Source organism: Meleagris gallopavo, chromosome 1 (genome assembly GCF_905368555.1).
Source record: "Meleagris gallopavo chromosome 1, MGAL_WU_HG_1.1, whole genome shotgun sequence".
Lineage (NCBI taxonomy): Eukaryota > Metazoa > Chordata > Aves > Galliformes > Phasianidae > Meleagris > Meleagris gallopavo.
The window spans coordinates 58,461,901-58,482,134 of record NC_139404.1 but is presented as its reverse complement, the minus strand read 5'-3'; the positions used below and the strand labels follow the sequence as shown (position 1 = coordinate 58,482,134).

General features: G+C 40.7%; 1 protein-coding gene across 7 annotated transcripts in view; it reads left to right on the top strand.

Annotated features, from left to right (window-relative positions):
- Positions 1–20,234, top strand: part of BICD1 (BICD cargo adaptor 1) — a 176,533-nt gene that overhangs the window by 109,604 nt on the left and 46,695 nt on the right. For all 7 annotated transcript variants that reach the window (XM_085229285.1, XM_085229288.1, XM_085229297.1 and 4 more), the window contains exons 3-4: positions 14,826–14,978; positions 18,452–18,889. In XM_085229285.1, the coding sequence (XP_085085411.1) occupies positions 14,826–14,978; positions 18,452–18,889 (591 nt within the window). The remainder of the gene's footprint in view (positions 1–14,825; positions 14,979–18,451; positions 18,890–20,234) is intronic.

The following is a 20,234-nucleotide window of genomic DNA, read 5'->3' as shown; positions in this document are numbered from 1 at the left end:
TTTTCTTAATTAACTTTCCCCCATGAATGTGAGAGAATGATTTTAAAACCAAGGAGGAACTTAGGAGGAAAAGAAAAGAAAAAGACTTTGGCTGTCAGAAGATACGCTCAGTTTCATAAAGCTCTTGGGGAAAGCAACATTGAGAGAGACTAGCCCATCCCTCTGCCCACAACCCACTGGGAGAGATGGCTGCTGATTTCTGTTTTGGTTTTTGTCAATGTTTATTTGCATCACTGGAGTACTGATACACTTTGTTGATGAATGTTGGCAAATAAGCAGTATGCAAGATTGTTTTTCTTTTCTTGCCTCTTTAAATGTATCTATTGTAAATAGTATTTGTGTGTCTTTCATTAGCTCCTTTTCAGCTGAAACGACAGATATTTGAGAGAAATTAGTCTTGGCTACACATTCAGTACACTCATGCCTCTAGGTAAAGAAATGGGAATAAGGAGAAAGGATTAGAGAGGCAGAAAAAAATACTTCTTTGTGGCCTTCTCCCCACAAATGGTAATGGAGAGAAGAATTCCCCTGGAGATTGAATGGTCAGTCTTACTAGGCAGGGCAGGATGTTTATATTGCTGAACTTAGAACGTGGAAGGGTGGGAGAAGCCATCAGCGTGGTGCTTACATTTGAAGCAAATGACTGGAAAAGATTCAGTGGGCGTTATCTGGGTCACCAAAAATGTTCTTTCAAGAGAACGAGAAGAAAAATGAAAATGTTTAACAGCCTGTTTAGATTTCTTCAAAATCCATCTCCTCTGCTATGAAACTAGAATGTCTGCTCTTAAGTATGTTGTTTAGTTAAGCAGCTCCTAAATGAAATTTCAACGTGATTAGTGTCAAACAGCAGCCCAAAGGAATTGTGTTAGAGCAGTTGCAGTCCCGTAATGAGATAAAGTGAAAGTTTAGGCTTTATTCTACTTTTATGTATGAGAGCAAGCAAAGAAGACTGTATTACTGTGATCCAGTGATGTGTTAGATGAATTCCAAAGAACACATCTGAATTGTGCTTGGGTTCTTCTGAAGTTCAGCTAATGTGATTTCTGAGGTACTCAGAGTGTGGGAAAAACATTTAGAATTCGGTAGCTGTTATTTTCTTCATCCCTTTATTGCTTGTTTAATCAATGGATATACAGATGGTGTAGATATATATCCAGGAGCTTGGCTAATAGAATTTATATTGGAGAAAGTCACTCACCCTGTCCTGGGCTCGCAAGATGAACTCCTGATGGAGCAGATCTCCAGAGAGAGATCCTTCCTCACTGGCAGTCAGCTCTTAAATGGGTCTAGGAGAGGTGCAGCCAGGCTCCGCCCCTTCCTGCAGCACAGGTGAATTGCCTTCACCTGTGCTCCCATGGCTGACTCATTGCTCGCCTCAGATGATCAATCAAAGGTTCAGGCCGTGATTCAGCAGCCCCATACATTGCTATAGGAAAGCTGTTTTCAAAATCTTCCTTTTTAGTAATGATAGCTGGAAAGATCCACAGAGAAATAAAGTTCCTACTTCCTCAGTACCCAAGCCAGAAGTGGATTTCAAGCTCAAGTCTTTGAACTGCACATAGAAGAAAACCACACTTTATTGATATCCAGTACCTCATACAACTTTAACATCTCTGATCCCAAAGTGGGGATATTCTTTCCCTTAAGCAGCTCAGCTGTCTCCCCTATACTTGCTGCAGCTACGTGCTCCCGAAGTGATGTCAGCTTGCTGCAAAGAAATGCTGGCTGTACTCTAGATCACCAAAATGGGTACTGTTTAAATTCCATAGACTGGGCTCACACACTGCAGCACTGAGCACAAAGAGCTTCTGCCAGCAGAGGCAGGATTGTGGCAAAGAGCAGAGGGTCAATTTTTCCTGTTGACAGCTGTTATCTTCCACAAGAGATGCACACTGTGCAAGCTAAAGCAGAATTACATGTGCCACTGCTTTGTAATTAAAGGCAGAAGGTAGAGGCTATTGAATGAGCATTCAGTGCCTGACAGAGGTCATGCTTTGCAGAAAATTGTGATACTAGAAACTCTATTTGTGGAATTCTTCCCATTTTGCCCTTGTATGTCATACACTGCAGTGCAGAAAAAACATGTTGCAAGTGTACAGGTATGATGTACATCCCATCTATCGTATATGTATTTGTATGTGGGCATGCAATGGTCAGGAAGAAGCAAAGTGAATTCTGTAGTTAGAATAAAGCCCAATATAATCTTTAAGAGCACAGAGAATTGTTAGCAGCTGGGGTCATCTTCCTTATAGACACTGGTAGCAGTATTTCAAAGATGAAAAGTAGAATGGTCTGCAACTGTGTAGGTATGTGACAGGCAATATATTGATCAGTTAACGGAGGGAAGTTCATAAATCTCATCTTACTCCTCTAGCTTGTCTGAATCTTGACCTAGTTCAAGTGCAATGCTGATTTTCCCCCATGAGGATGGCTGTTGTTTCACTAGATTGATTATTCTGCTGTGTTTTTTGCAGCGTATGACTGAATTCAGTCATGCTGTATCAAGCCTGTAGAGCATGCAACAGAATAAGAACTGAAAAACTAGCTTTTAAACAGTTATTTGCTGAAACTGCTTTTGTATTACATCAGTAATAGTGTTACACCAACGTCTTGATTGAATTCTTTAAAATCAGGAAATTTTAGAACACTGTAATGAACTTGGGGCCATCCTCCAATGTTCTATTTTATATTAAAAATATGGAAAGAAAAAAAAAAAGGAGGAAAGGCAATCAATCAGCCCTGGCCTGCTGCGATATTAGAAAATAGAGGGAGCACTTCAGACTGCAGTCCCGTACGCACAGGGACATTTCTTAGCTGAGGACACATTGGAAGCTGCCCCAGTCACATGTGTGGCTGAGTTGGTATCCCTGTTTCACCCAGAGGTCACCAGTTGGGTTTCAGACTTAGAATCTGGAGACACTGGCGCTGAGATACATAGAGATTAGATCCATCTTTGAAAAAAAAACACTATACGTTTTCCTATCTACTTGTGTGAGTGTGTCTTTCTGGATTTTTCTAAATCTGTTAAAAGAGTAGTTCTTGATTTATCAGTGTCCTTGAGCACAGCTTCAGCAAGGATAAAGGGATGCTTTGCACTTCTGCTGAGCTGGGCACTCTGCAGTCCAATGGCTGCTGAGTCCCTTTGCCCACAAGTTCTCTAGCTGTTGTGGGGATGCTCAGTATTTGTCGTATGATGCTCTCTTCCTCATGCCACAAGGTGCTTATAGGCAGTTATCAGTGATACTGTGAATGCTATCTTTGGGTGACCAAAGGGCTGTTCTAAGGTTTTGAAGGCATTTCCAGTTCAGTTCTTTTAACCACATCTTGATAATTCAATAATCCTTCTCAGAAGGCTTCTGTTAGACCAATACCCATCATCAGAAGCCACTGGAAACAAAAGTTAAAAAGAAAACAGCAGTGCTTTTAGAAGATGATACAAAAGAATAGGATGATTTGACAAATAGATAATTTCACTCTATTTTACTTCTTGAGTAAATACTGCGTTTTATGGCATTTTGTTCTGTTTTGATGCCTTGAAGGCACTGAGTGATATTCAGTGTTTATTCAATTTCCAAAAGAATAATTGAATTCTAAGGTGGTGCTGCCATGAACAACATGCTTGGGTAACTCTTGCAGAACATGTCATTAATAGTCAGCTCTTGCAGTGTTTTACATTTGTATTGCCATCCGTGCACCAAACTTGTTTGCTCAGCCTTTTATGGACTAGATAGAAAACTGTCAGTGTAAAAATTATTAATGCTGACTGTAATAGATACATGAAGTGGATCTGTGGAGTATCCGGTCTGTATTAAAATGAATAAAGGGAAGGGCAGATTGTAAAAGCCAAGATAAGGTGTCAAACCAATTCATGTTGAACTGTCAAATTTACTACAGTGTTACAGAAACACTTTCTGAATACAAGTATTTTCACTGTCCGCATCAATAAATTCAAGTAACCTTTTGTGCAGTGTACATGATCAAATCTTCCATGCATGCATTTGTATTCATGAATTTCCATGACTTAAGATTATGTGTAAGATTCAGTCCTAAAGGATGCAGTTTATAGAGAGATGAAGTGCTTCTCCTCGTTTATGTTTGCCATCTAAGTCACTCAAATATATCACCTAAAATAAAGATGCCAAATCTTTGAGAAAAAACAAGGCATTAGTCATCAAGGCATTTTCATCTTTTTAATATTAATCAGCTACTGTTTCCGAACTGATGTTTCTGCTCCTGTCACAAAAATCAGTGTGTGGGGGTTGGTGGAGGTTCTGTACACAAGGTCAAATGTGCTGCAGAGAGCTGTGCCTCTTTTAGCAGCAGATGGGTAATGTTACATGGATCTTAATTACTGAAATGAATCCTGACTTTTAGGAAATACTCTCCATATTAGTGACATAATTGGCCACATGATAACGCTTCAATTTTGTGGCACAGATGTGTTTATTTAAAAACGCCTCATTTTTGTCCTTCTGGAGAAGAATGAGAATCACTGAAGTTTTCTGTGCTTGTTGCTCCTTCTCTCTTAGAAACCTTTTATACAATATTGATGCTTTTCAAGGATAACTTGAAGTAGTCTGTTGTCGTTGGGAGGGAGATGTGTGAACGTTTGCAAGTAGCTTTTAAAAGACCTCTGCAGCTGGCAATCCGCAAGAATAATTTGAACAAGGGAAGCTGTGTTATAAGCCTGGGCTTTTACAGATCTCCTTTGATTCTGAGCGTTTGCAACTCCGCTGCAGCACAATAGAGAATGTTGCAGTAGATGACTACTTGAAACGTATATATATATATAACTGTGAATAGTATTTTATCTATTTATTCACACTAATTTCTAAAAGGTATTAATAGTTCCTTCTTTACTTCTTTCAGCATATTCCCTCTCTCTCAATCCATAGTGAGGAACTGCACTAGAAGGAATGTAGAATGTTAACTGGGGTCTCCTTTCTTCTGTAATATTTTGTTACCTATGTCATCTTCACTCGTGTCCCTACATTCCTGCCATATTTCATGCAAGGGTATCTCATGAGTTTCTTCTGGAATCATAGAATCATTTGAGTTGGAAGGGACCCTTAAAGGCCATCTGGTCCAACCTCCCTGCAGTGAACAGGGACACCCACAGGTAAATCAGGTTGCTCAGAGCTCCGTCCAGCCTGACCTTGGGTGTCTCCAGGGATGGGGCATCCACCACATCTGTGGGCAGCCTGGGCCAGTGCCTCACTGCCCTTATTGTAAAAGTCTTTTTCCTTATATCCAATCTAAAATTCCTCTCTTTTAGTTTTTTCTTACTTGGCAATGTGTAAGATTTAGGTTCAGATTAAATATTCAAGAGAGTCTTCTGAGAAAGGCAAAAGTGAAGTCAGAAAACAGCTTTCTGGGTAAGGTGATGGATCCATCTCTGGAAGTGTTCAAGAAGAGATGAGATACACACCAGGAATGAGGCAGATGTAGTTGCTCCTATCTAAAAAAAAAGACAAATGGAGTAGATGCTCCCCAGGGAACCCTTGGAGAGGATTTGCTGTGGTTTCCTTGATTGTTTGTGAACTGTGGATCAGGATTAATTACCTGTCTGATTAGTTTGAACTCAACCCCTTAGAGCTTAGCTGCTCTCCCCAGGACTGGACTTGTCAGTGTTGCCCAGAGCTGGGTCTGTGTGCAGTCTTCCTGAGCTCTGCACAGGAAATGGATAGCTCAACTGTGGAAGGCAGAGGCATTTGCCAGCAGTGTTGCAACTTCTAGCTGGTATTTGTAAGACTGAAGGTTGACTTGGCATGCAGAGAAAAAAAAAAAAAAAAAAGCAGAGTTTGAACGGTACAGTGTGGTACAGGATGGTAAGGCTGAGAGAATGGGCCCTGCACATGCATCCCTCAGCAGCACAGCTGGGTTGCAGTGTGAGGAACATGAGGAATGTAGGATTGAGCTAGCAGAGAGCTGTAATTAAAATAGCTCCGAGTTGTAAGGAGGGGAGGTAGTTGCCATGGGGAGCAGGAAGCACACAATGAGCATAGCTTCATGCCTCAATACGGAAGTTTGAAGTTCTTGACTCGTGTGTTGGAGACAGATTGCAGCAGAGAGCTCTGAAAACACCCCAACATCAGAAGTTAGGGCACTACAGCAGAGAGCAATGCAAAGCAAGCTGGGGCATATTTTTCTATACCAACCAAGCATAATGAATGTTAGAACAGTCAAAGTTGGCCCCCTTATTCAGGTGCTTGCAAGCAGTTTCTTTTCTGTTTCCTCCTTCCATCCTCACGAACTCAGTTTTACTGCTCTCTGTTCCTCAGTATTTCAAGGCATACAGGAAAATCTTACTGCTGGAAGCTATATAAATTCTATAATTTTCATTCAGGGTTTCATCTGAATGAAGTTACAGCAGGTATATCCTGAGCAGCAGGTATATCCTAGAGATGTCACTGGTTTCTGTTCCTTATCTTCTGCTGGCACTGCTGTCTCTGCGTTCACCCTGTCAGCAGTGTCAGAGAGAAAGTGCTACTAAAACCAACTTTCTTCTGCTTTTGGGGGTGGCTTGCTGCACCCCGGTCTGGTTGCTGATACGGAAGAGAGCTTTGGCCCAAGGGAGGCCAGGAGCAAGAGCAGCAGCCGTGCTGCTGCCAAGCTGGAGCAGAGCACAACTCTACACACTGTTAGCATAACTTTTCTTTTGTCCATCAGCCAGTGCCCCGTTGGGTCTGGAAGGAAGTTTGGCACTTTTCACCTGACAGATGGCCTCTCAAAGGGATGCTGTGACTGGCAGATGTCCCTCCCAAGAGATTGGTTCAGCTTTAGAACCAATCCTGGGTTTCCTGAGCTTGAAAAGGCCTGTGTGAATTGTCCATCAAACAGCCTGCCCTGAGGCATTGTCATGCAGAATCACTTCTGTTGAGTTCTTAAATTGTGGGTAGAAAGTGACAACAATCACTGTTGCTGTAACAGACAAGAAAATAAGGAAAAAAGCCATTTAATCTCAAATGCCCTAGAATACCACTCTCCCTCCCCCTCATTTTTTTTTTTTTTCCCTGAGCAATTTGTTTTCAATATATTTGTTATAGTAGTCAGGCATGGGATAACAAGTGATACAGTGTGGGCAACAGCCCCAGATCAAAGAGTTTGCAGACTTGACTATTTGTTGCTCAGCACTATTTAGTGCAATGGGAATAGCAAGGATACAGCCCCTCTCAGTACAGAAAGGACACTGAGGCTCAGGAGTGTGTCTGGAAAAGGGCAACAAGTCTGTGAAGAGTCTGGAGCACAGAGCTTATGGGGAGTGGCTGAGGGAACTGAGATTGTTCAGTCTGGAGAAGAGGAGGCTCGGGGGAGACCTTATCCCTCTCTATGACTGCCTGAAAGGAGGTTGTGGTGAGGTGGGGATCAGCCTTTCTTCCATGTAAATAGATAAGAGAAGGAGGTTGGATATTAGGAGATATTTCTTCTCGGGAAGAGTGGTGCTGCAGTGGCACAGGCTGCCCAGGGAGATGGTGGAGTCACCATCCCTGGAGGTGTTCAAGAACCGTGTGGATGTGGCAGTGAAGGATATGTTTAATGGGCATGATGGTGATGGGACGACAGTTGGACTAGCTGATCTCAGTGATCTTTTTGAACCTTAATGATTCTGTGAAAATGTTTTAACTGAAGCGCACTGTTAGGAGTTTGTGCCCACCCTGCGCTCTTCACTGAGCTTGGTGCCCAGGGCTCCTGCAGGGCAGTTCTGTTCCTCCAGCAGTGGGTCTGGCTAAACTGTAGCAGCAACAGGACATGGAGGGAACAGGACTGGACCTTGGGCCACGGTTTATCCCCATGTGGATGCAGTTCCATCAGCACATGTAGAAGTTTGAAAACCAGAATAGGCCAGAGGGAACTGTTGGTGTAGAGCTTATATTGGCTTGGTTTTATGAAATATGGCCATAAACATGCTCCAGGACACAAGTATTTCATTAGCTTCCTTCTACCTCGTCAATATGGCATTTGAAATAAATTCTCTCTCTTTTCAGAAATGTTTAATGTTGCCAGAGCTGCAGGAGACATGTGACTAGCAGAATTTTTCTTGAAACAAAATGACCTCCATTGAGTCCTTCTCATGTCAAAACTCTTTTTCCAGCTAATTGATATTTTAGTATTTGCAATGACCGTATTTTAATGCATGACTTCATTGTGCAGATATGTGGAAAGATCATATGAACCGAACTGTGCGGTAATCCTGAGCCTGAGTTCTCTCTCATACTGCTTTAATGCAGTTTTGTTCAGTGAAGCTTCTTCTTTGAAGGAATAGTGAAGAATGTTGCAGCAGTGTTTGTTACAGAGTGCTAATATAAAATATGGATTGCTACTAATGCAATCAAGATCAAACCATTGTATATTTTCCATGTGTTCACCAGATAAATACATACGATTAGAGATTTATATTTCCTAATTTATATGAAATTCCTTGTAACATGATGTGACAGTGCTATTCAGTGGGAAATGTAAATGCACAAAAAGAACATTAATTTGTTCTATATTTTTATATGCACTTATACATACATGAAAGTCAAAATAAGTTTTTTATGGGGATTTATATGTAGTGGGATTTATGACATTGAACATTATTGGTTTCAAACTGTAGTAACTACATAAATGGGCCATTTAACTGCTTTTGATAGAAATTCACCTTTACTTCTTTAGATTTAGCTCTCCAATTAAATGTGTTGAGAATTTAAGATGATGAAATTATTAGGTGAATTGTAAAATGCTTTATTAAAAAGCTGGTGAAGCAACTTGAAACCTACATTATCTTAATCTGATTTCTATTCAATATACTATAGGTAATATGTGGCTTTTTTCATCCTTGTTTCTGATAGTGCTGTGTTTGTACATAAGTAAATCCACAGAAAGGGAAGATGATAGGTATTTGTTATTCCATTTTCTTTTTTTTTTTTTTAGTCAGTGAACTGTGCATCAAAAGCTAAGGAGATTGTTTTAATGTTAATCAAACACTAAAATCAGATGTGATACTCAAATAATGCCACCTGGATGAAACACTTTGAAGCATAAAATCAGACAAATTCAGATTGAAATTGAATCTGTGAAGTAGTTTATTTTGGGGTATAGAGTTATCCATATATTGAAAGGGAAAACCAAATGGTTCTGAAAGAGATGCTCTGTCCCTGTTGTGCTAGTTTGTCTACATCCATGAATCATTTGGAGGATCGGGGCTGCAAAGTCTCCAAAATGATCAGACGAGAACAGACGAGGTCATCCAAAAAATCCCATTATGGTTTTTAATATACACAGAAACACAGAAAATGTCACTACTTCAGTTCAAAGTGAGTATTCCTGCTCACAAACTAGGGAAGTTTTAAGGCAAGTATAGAGGACCTTGTCTGGGACTGAAAGTAATTGATAGTAAATAGAAGAAAATGGTCACTGATCTTTTGTTCCCCTTTTTGTCCTCTCTTCTCTTGACTTCCCTTATCCCTTCTGAATGAAAAATCAGGTCATGCCAGGGGCAAGCTAGGTACCTCTGCAGACCAAGGCTGGCTTTCCAGCACTTTCAGATGCTTCATAGCCCTTCTGGCTCAGCCCACAAAGATAACAAGATTACCTCTGAACCCTCCCCTCTCCTTACTACACAGTACCACCTCAGTGTCCCACCTGGGGCAGCATTTTCTCTTATGCCGTTTTCTCACTTGCTCTCTGTGCCACTTGAACCTTTCTGGTTTCCTATATCCAGAATTTTCCAAGGTTACCTTTAGCCTCTATTACACTCAGGTAATGGACAGTAGAGTACATACTCTTACTTTGTTGGGAACCATTTCCTTTTGAGGATGTGGAGATCTGCAGAGCTGTGCGTCCCTAACATGGCAGATCTCTTTCTGGGTCTTTTCACTGTAATGTCTTCCTCTCTGGATCTGTAATTCTGAAGGAAGGAGAAGGGTTGGCTTTACAGTGGTGTTCTCTCTGTTTCTGCTACACTGTGCTGGGTAGCAGGCTTCTCTGTCTGATGCAGACTTTCTTACAGAAGACAAAGAAAAGAAAGTATCCATAATTCATGTTTGAGGCTTCTAAATAAGAGAGATAATTGAGCAGTAAGTTTCTAAGTGTATATCCATATAAGCTAAAGGCAGCAAATTAAAGATTGAAACTTAGAGTATGTCTATTTTTTCCTCATTAATTTATTATTAATTTATGGTTTGATGTTGCCAAATAAATGCAAACAATATACATAAGAAGAAGCCAAAACCATAAAGGGCTTGGAGAATATGCCCTACAAGGAGCAACTGAAGGAACTGGTGCTGTTTAGTGTGGGGAAGAGGAGGCTGAGGGGAGACCTTATTGCTCTCTTCCAATACCTGAAAGGTGATCGCAGAGAGAGTGGGGTTGGTCTCTTCCCACTGGTGACAGGTGACAGGACGAGGGGAAATGGCCTCAAGTAAGTTTAGGTAAGTTTAGGTTGGATATCAGGAAAACCTTCTTTACAGAAAGGGTTGTTAAGCCCTGGAATAGGCTCCCCAGGGAGGTTTTTAAACACATCCTTTGGATGTGGTGCTCAGGGACATGATTTAGCAGAGGGTTGTTAATTAGGGTAGTAAGGGTAGTATGGTTAGGTTGTGGTTGGACTTGGTGATCTTTTCCAACTTGAACAATTCTATCTTTCTATGATTCTATGATGAATACTATTAATTTTTGATGGAATGATCCTGAAGGAAGTCCCAAGCAAAATTTTGGCTAAAGTGATGCTGGTAGCCCTCTAGGACCTTCCCCATGCATCGTTAACTTGTTCATAATTACATTTGAACCTCTGTTAAACTATATTTTCTGTGATTTAACCATCATTGTTCTCCCTAAAAAACACACCTTTTGTTTTCCTCTGTGAAGTAAAGTAAATAGGATATGCAAATCTACAGTGAAACGTGTCAACAAGCGTGTCAGATCACAGATATTAGTCTAAGCATAAATTTTCTGTTAGATTCAATTTACTGCTAGTGCAATAAAACTGTCATCAGATCAAATGATATTTTATATGCATCATCCATAACACAATGCCGTTAAACTGGAAGTATATAATTTTTCCTTTGTTCTTGTACTCATGAGTTATGAAAACTATCAAGTAATGCACATCATCATGCTTCTGCTTGCATTTTTTCAATGGATAAGTAATGATTTAGTCAGGGTACTTGGGGGCATCTAATTAGTTTCTGATTAGAAGGCTGTTCTGTAGAATGAAAAATAGTACACTTTACTGCGGTAAGGATCTGAAATCTTTTTGTGAAAATTTGCAAAAAGAAATGTTGGGGAAAAGCCAAAAATCTAACTCTTCAAAGAGATTAAAAAAACCCCAAAGAACAGATCAACCAAAAAAAAACCAAAACAATAAACCACCATTAGGTCTGAAAAGATATCTAAGCTTTTGTGGATAGATGAACTACACAGAATTTATCTCTGCTGGAGCCCTCTGTTCTTCATTTCTCATTATCTGTTGTGTTACATTAGACATGCATTGAGTGATGTGACTGACATCTTCCACAATTAGCTCTCACATGTAATTAGATGCAATGCTGACAAGGGCTCTGTGGCTTGCTATGGTTTCACAAAAGGTCTTTCTCTTTTTTTTTTTTTTTTTTTTTGACACATTAAATCCATTGCATCTTGTTCTGGGGTCAAAATAACTTTCAGCCATTAGAATATTACTTGTGTATCATCAGCTTCACCTCTTGGGCTAAATTGTTTTTTATACATCCAGGATCTCAGAGAGAATAATCTCTGGAAGTATAAAAAATACTGAGGATGTGCCCTTGGAAAGGTGCCTGGATCAATCGCCCTGTCCTGAAAGCTTAATGATCAGTGCTTACTACCAGTTAAATTTAATGATGACTTATTTTCCTGATAGGAGTATAATTTGAGTCATATTGTCCTCTAGTGGCTCATACAGATAACTGCCCTGCTGACAGAATCCCTTTGCCTTGTGTTCTTGTATCCTCTGACTATGTCTTCAGAGAAGTTCTTTCAGAAGAGGATTGGTGCAGCAGTTAAATTGGCACCTTAATGACACTGTCTATAACTGTATGTTGTCTGTTTGAGAAACATATATTTAAGATGATTCAGAATAACAAAGGACACTCTGAGAAGACAGTATACTGAACAAGAGCATTTGCTGGAAATAAGTAAATGCTACTTACTGCCAGTTACAAAGTATTACCTCAGCATGAAGTTTGTTGTACAGATGGAAGAAGAGCTCACTTCCACAAAACACACAGGGATTTCCTATGGATAAAGCAGAGCAGCCCTCCTGCATTTCCTGCACTGCACACTTGTAAACCGTGACAACAGCTTTTGCACTGCAGTGCCAAAGCATCACCTTTCTTACAAAGTGGTGAAAGAGTCATAGGATCACTAAGGTTGGAAAAGACCACTAAGAACATCTAGTCCAACCATCAGCCTATCCCCACCATGCCCACTGACGGTGTCCCCCAGTTAAACCTTGTCCCTCAAAGCATCTGAGCACTTCGTAGTTGGGCATCTGCTGGTACGATCCAGGCATTTGCAAACAGGAGAAAGAATCCTGCGGCAGGAGAATAATGCTATGGTGTTTTCCATGACAAAATGCACACCTGCCATTAGAGAATCTGTCCTGGCTCTTGTTTGACCGAATGTCGAGAGTAACAAGAAATGGAGGAGGCTCTGTAGAGATGGCTTCTATGTGTATAAAAGGAGCAGAAGTGCTGTAAGAGTTTCATATTTCCTACTTCAAAGATGAAGTAGGAGAGGAAACTTAAAATGGTGAAGAAATATGGTTTTGGTTGCTGTTTGCAATAAAGGAAAGATAAAATGAGTATCTGGATCTTAGAGTTACCTTCAGAGGCTTTTAGAAAGTGGTATGCCATGAATATGCACCCAAAGTAATATCAGGATTCAGTAAAAGTCTTCAATTTGTGTCCTCCAACTCTGACTGCCTTTTCTCTTCCCCCCTGTTGAAGAATCCATTCCTTTTGACCTCCGACATTGATGTCAGACACTGGGTGAGCTGCAGAGTAGCTTAATTCTGTTTGGCAGAGCAGAGCTGTGCAGTCAGTGGTGCCCACCAGCAGCCTCTGACTTGCTCATATCCTCACACCTGGCAAGCACAGATAAATGCTGCCACTGAAGATGTGCCAGCAGAAACAGCATGTACGAGGGCAGCTCTGTGGTGTAAAATGCCTTCACCTTGTGAAATAATCTGTGGTGCCATTTTTAGAGTTCACTCACAGGTTTGCTAAGTAGTGATGGATGCAAGAATATTTGCAAAGAGTTACTTTTATCTGATGCTTTGTGACTTCTCTGCTACTGGAGAGACTGTAAACCAAAAGCATGCTTCCAGTCAAGATTTCACAGTGCATATTTGTTCTTAATCTATGGAACAGGGATGATTATTTATTTTTTCTTTAACAAAAAGGTTTAATTTTAAGCACTTTTTGTTTGTCAACTTGTCAACTCTTCCATCACCTTTTTTTCTTCATGCGTGGTGGTGTTATTTTCCAGTGCTTAATTACTGTTTATTTACTATAGGTGTTTATCCCCAGATCAGACTTTGTGGGTTTATCTTTACACACTTGAGGTAGAGCTGTATGGCTAAATCTACTTAGAGCTCATCGACTAAGACTTCTGCTGTAATGACTTCTTAAATGTTCTGCATTTTCAGGTAGACAGAAGTCCAGATGTGTTGCCCTCCCTACACACAGACACCATCCAGAGAAACCTGTTATGCTTCCCACATGCATATTTTCTGGCACCTTGTCAGAGAGAAGGCTCTACCCCATCATTAAGGTACCAGCAGTGCTTTCCTCCAGCAGTGCTCTGTTGCTGCTGGAGGGAAGACAAAGCTGGGACCATTTATTCCTGTTCCTACTGTCCAGAAGCAACCAGGCTTCCCTGCACAGCAGAGGCCAGATTGTTTCTGTGGCTGTGTTAACTCCACTATCCCATAGTGCATTTTCATCAGAGTAATGTCAACAGTCAGAGGCTTTCCAGAACAGCCACCTGGCCCTTGATGTAAAAGACCTGGAATCTGTTGGAAGTGATTTTTTGTGCAACCAATCCCTTGTGCCCAGAGAAGCTGTGGGTGCCCCATCCCTGGAGGTGCTCAAGGGCAGCCTGAGCTGCCTGAGCTGCTGAGTGGCAGCCCGACCCATGACAGGGGTTTGGACTTGGATGATGGTTAAGATCCCTTCCAACCCAAGCCACTCTGTGATTCTGTCATTCTTTGATTCTCTGTCCAGGAACTGCATTTGCTAATAGGAAAATCAAAATGGTGACACTGTGTGTTCCAGACACCTTGCAATCCTGCCCCATGCAGCAAGACTTGGGTTGGTTTTGGGGCAGTGCTGTGCAGCCAGCTGCATGGCAGGTCCCCCCACCTGCCTGTGCTTCTCATTAGTGCCTGCAGATATGAGTGTGCACATGGGTCTTGCTCAGTAGCAGCTGTCTTTGCAGAACAGATGCTGTTATTCATTGCTTTGCTGTATGAATGTAAAGAGTTTCTTTTGGTGGAAAACGGGTGGTAATTTTATTTAGATTCAACAGAGTCTCTGAGCAATGAAACTAATGAGATGATAAAGCCTTGCCAGGCTTACCATTTCAATAAACATCTAATCTGGAAAAGGTTTTAATCAAGCTTCCTTATCAGATGTTCTCATTACTGCGCTGCCAGTGCTTACCTGAAAGGCTGGTTTTGCCCCAGATCAATTACAGTTTTGATTTGCGCATTGAAATCCTTTCTATTTGAGGTTTACTTTTTTGTTTGACTTTTTCTCAAGGCAGCTTCAGTCATTAAAAGGGCTGTGCACCAATGGTAATGCTCTTGCATTTTCTCTTGCCAGAATAATGAAATGGTGGAACTGCAGAGGATACGAATGAAGGACGAAATTCGAGAGTACAAGTTTCGAGAGGCGAGGCTCCTGCAGGACTACACTGAGCTGGAAGAAGAAAATATCACTCTGCAGAAGCTGGTATCCACGCTGAAACAGAACCAAGTAAGCATTGGGAGATACTAGGTGCTGGGCTGGGAAATGAGACCATTTTCTCAGGTTTCCGTAATGTGATCCAGCAAAGCATTTTGATAGAAGTTTCATTGTGTGGTTGTTGTTTTATACTTTGGTTAGATTTTTGCTTGATACTTATTCATTCTGCAGCAGTGCTACTGGCCATTTTTGACATATGGGGAGGCCCTTTCCTCATTTTTAGGAAAACTCTGAGGGACTATTTCTGTGCAGAACCTTGTAACAGTGGGATCATTGTTACCACAGCCAAGGCTGCATCTTTTCCCTTCCTGTGTTTCCTTCCATCTCTCTCTGCACACTGACCTCCATGCCCAGCAGCAGAGGTAGGTCAGCCCTCCATTTCCTCTCACTTTGTTTCCCTTGCTCTGCTTCCTCTTCTGAAGTGGAGAAAGGAGGACATCATCTACTCCATTTTTTTCATTTTTTTTTCTTGGGTTTTCCATTACCACTGTTCCTCTCTGCTCAGCAATGCTAACCAACAAGTTTGACAAGCTCCAAAAATAGGCAAAGAGATGTCAGGTACTCCTAGTTTGTCTTTCATGTTTTCCCTGTGGCAGTGAGGTGTAGCTGACAGCAAAGCAGTGTGCTGAATTACTCGCTGCAGTGCAGAGCGTGCCCCCAGGAGCCACCATAAATCACAGCCCCATTAAGTCAAGATGCAAAAAGCAGCTGGATCTGCCCTCTCCCCCTTACAAAGCACAGCTTCCTTTGCTGCTGGGTATAAACACTGCTGAGGAAGTCATCACAAACACAGTTGTCTTTTAAATTGAACAGAAGAAATTTGTTCTCATGTCAGAAAACCAAGCTTGCCATGATAAATAAGTAAGTATCCAAGTTGGAGGATGAAAGTTTCTTTTAGACGCTTCCCAGACCAACGTAACATCACATGCAGGAAGAGAATTTCCCCAACTTCCACCAAATTGCAGTAGCACTGCTCTGCAGCCCCTGCGTTACATCCCAGCCTAGCAAACAGTTCCATCAGGGCTTTTAACAAATAGCCAAGGCTGCCAGTTTCTCATGGCAGCTTGTTAGCTTACTTATTCCTGCAGGAATATGCAGTACTATTTCATCTATCTTTGCTATTCTACCGTGCTAGCGCAATTGCAATTGAAACAATTTAGAACAATGGAGCAGAGCCACAGGGAATGCACAGGTAATGCAAGTGAGTATGGTGTTCCCTTATTTATGACCCAGGCTTTCATGCTCCTAGCACTGAATTTCTAGCAGCTCATCTTTGTGTCAGAGTTATTTACCAAGCCAGCAAATTCCCTCATGGAGGCATCAATTTTTTCCTTACCAAGCTCATAGGAGGCATTTTTGTGGGAAAAAAATAAATAAATTAATTAAAGACCACTTTACAGGCCATGCTAGTTTCCACCAGAATAAAATCTATTTGCCAGTGTTTGTATTTGTCATAATACTTCATTCTTAATGGAACCAAATGCCAAAATATGGGGAGAAAAAAAAGCACTTTTGCATTGAGAATGACTTAAAAAATCAGTCATTTTGTATCACAAACCCATGCACTTGTGATACCAGAACCAATTCTGACCTACAGGGTCAGAGCAATATGAAGAGCAATTTTGTACTATACTACTGCTGTTTACAAAACAATATGTTACAAGTCATGTTGAGAAATTGTCATAATCTCCTTGCTGGTTTGTTTTCTGGGAGGGGTTGTTTGTTTATTTCTTCGTTTGGTAGATTTTGTAGGAAGGCACCCAAGAATTGGTTACTGTATAGACCTCCAGTTTTTCATGCCCTTAAATTATAAACATGTCTATTTGATTGAATTTCATAATTTTTAGATGGCCCTCTCCCTCCACTCAAATGCACCAGGAAATGCAAATTTAAAAATGCCACAGATATCCCTTTTCTACTCAACATCTCCCAACATAATTTGTGAACTCCATTTGTTGTCTGAATCTTTTTCATTCTCTTTGTTTGAAGATTGCTGCTTTGTGTTTTAAGCTTTCCTTCCCAAAGGCTTCTAGCTGTAAGACTTTTGACAGGTTGGTAAACGTTCCACTCCAAAAGAAATGGTTGATGTTTCTGTTTTCACCAGAACCTTAATATAGTTTAAAAATAAAAATATAAATGAGAATCATTCTAGACAGTGCCTTAAAATTACGCATAGTAATACATATTAATGCATTATATTAGAAATGTGTCAACTGAAAAAATATTTTTTTTTTAATAGAAGCATGAAAGTTCAATATTTCTTCTTTTATCAAACCATTAAATTATTTCACCCAATACAGGGAATTTTTGGCATTTAGAAATTAAAAAGTGGATCTTAGAGTTTAAAGGGATTGTATGAATAGTTTGCTGTTTAATTCTTAAAACGAAATACCTCTTGAATAAAGGAGAATCTCATTTAACACAGAGAAGAGAGCTGAGACTATCCTGCAGTTTCTGTCCCTTCCTTCAGTATTTTTGGACACTAGTAAGACACCCAGACACTTCAGAATATCCATGCCTGAGAGACTTTACATCTGGTAATTATTTAGATATGAACTATTCTGCAGAGCACTTGCCATTAATAAATCAGATTACATTAACCTGAGATCTATACATACCATGATTTAGCAATGTTGCATATGGTAATTCATAATAAAAACACACCTGCATGAAATATGAACGGTGCTCCGAAGGTAATGCCACATCTTTTATTATGTTGGCCCATGATCTCAGGCGGCTGTTGTTGGTATAGCAGTAGAGATTGAACCTTACCAACAATATTCCTGTGTGACAGGTGGCAGCAGAGGGGCAGTCTGGCAGAATGGCATCTGACATGGAAGTACATATGAAGCAAAAATGTGCCACTGAATTCCTCCATGAGGAAAAAATGGCACTCACTGATATTCATCAATGCTTGCTGAATGTTTATGGATACCAAACAGGGGATGTGAGCACAGTGAGGGGATGGGTGGTGAGTTTCAGCAGTGGTGACAACAAAGTGAAAGATAAGCTGTGTTCTGGATGGCTGTGCAGATATTTATCAGCACAGTACGCAGACTCTTGTTCATTTCTGGCAAAAAAAAGCTAATGGTAGTGTCTGTGATGAAAGATAGTGTTTTGGAGCTGAGAATGTACTCTATCAAGTAGTGTTACTGTGCTCTTTGTATCCATTTTACTTTCCATGGAAATAAATAGGAGGCAGTACTTTTGGACCTACCTAAGTACGTTGTTCATAGTCATAAGTTACTTGGAAAAAAGTGTAATGTTTCTTGATTCTCCCCATGTTGAAAAAATGAGCAGTGGAATCTTCAACAGAGAGAGCTCCACACACATTTTCTATGGAGACAGTTCTTTGCAGCTGCAGGCAATATGTGGTATTTCATGTTGCATTTCCTGTAGCACTTATTTCAATAGGGCTGATAAATGGCAGGTTTTCATGACTCAAGTTTTAGTATTATGAATGTTCTTTGTCTTCTCTAATTCAGGTTGAATACGAAGGCTTAAAGCATGAGATTAAACGATTTGAGGAGGAGACAGTATTACTTAATAGTCAGCTAGAAGATGCCATCCGGCTGAAGGAGATTGCTGAGCATCAGCTGGAGGAAGCTCTGGAAACTTTAAAAAATGAAAGGGAGCAAAAGAACAATCTGAGAAAGGAACTCTCCCAGTACATCAACCTCAATGATAGTATGTATAATAATCATATTAATATATCAGTAGATGGATTAAAGTTTGCAGAAGATACAAGTGAGCCCAACAATGATGACAAAATGAATGGACATATCCATGGGTCTCTTGTGAAACTTAACGGTGACTACCGAACTCCCACGAGTAGGAAAGGAGAATCTCTGCACCCCGTCTCTGACCTCTTCAGTGAGCTCAACATATCAGAAATACAGAAACTGAAACAGCAACTCATGCAGGTAAGAGTTTCATTTAATGTCTTAAAGCTTTTGGACACACATCATATGGACCCTAGTGCCAGCTTTTGCACTGACCTCAACTTCTCTCATTGATGTTCTTGACTGTGTCACATCTCAGACTTTTTGCTTCGTATTCATGTTTTACTAAAGATAACCTAAAAAGACATTCCTGTCTGCACAGAGTTGGTATAAGCTGAGCTGATGTTTAAGGGGAAGAGGAAGAAGTAATTTAGTTACTGTAATTGCAGATAGTTGGATTCTCTTCTGTTTAATAAGGGGAGATGTCTCTGAGGTTGCAAGTGGAATCAAGTACTCTTCAGAATGACCAAAACTTTCTAGAAAAAGAGATAACACTGAAATACAGACAGACTTGCCAATAAATACAGTTTGAGCAAGATTTGACCATCAAGAGAGAACAAAAGGAGAGAAGCATTTCTTTTAATAAATAGCATTAGAATAATAGAATATCCCGAGTTGGAAGGAACCCACAAGGATCATTAAACTCAGCTCCTGGACCCACACAGCACCACCAAAGCATCTGCACAGCATCCAAATCCTATGTTTGACAGTACTGTCCAAACACTCCTTGAGCTCTGGCACTCAGGGCCGTGCCCACTGCCCTGGGCAGCCCGTTCCATGCCCACCACCCTGTGGTGCAGCCCCTGTCCCTAACCCCCAGCTGCCCTCCCCTGACACAGCTCCATGCCATTCCCTCGGGCCCTGTCGCTGTCACACAGAGCAGAGCTCAGCGCTGCCCCTGATTTATTGAATGTTGAGCATGATGAATCAGCAAACTTCTACTTGAAAGTTACTGCAAATGTTTTTGTCACTTCTGATTTTAACGTTACTTATTTTTTGTACACTTCTTAAGCAAAGAGTCAGCTTTCTGATGCTCACCAGCCAGAAACTGTCCTAGGACCCTAGAAGGAGCCTAGAAAATAAACACAGCTATTTGTTGGTGTCAGTGGCTTTGTTGAGCCTCAGCAAACTCACATAAGTTGCCTTCAACATCATTCAGCATTTTAGGGATGTTAAAAGGATTGAAAAAGAGCGACAGGCCTAGCAGGACACTTTTATCTAGATACTGGGAAAGCTTGCTGCAAGCTGCTGATGTTTTCTCTTTTCAAAGCAATCATCTTCTCTGTTAGGTTGTCTCAACTCATCTTGAGTCACACAAATTAACTGTGAAAAATTCCTCCAAAAATTTTCTCCACAGTAAATGGGAGATTTAATTGGGTTCAAGCTGACAAAAGGTAATTCTTTAACAAAAAAATTTTTTTTTTCTCCTTAGCAATGTCTTTGCCATGTGGCATTCAGACAGTTATATCTTAACATTTGGCATATG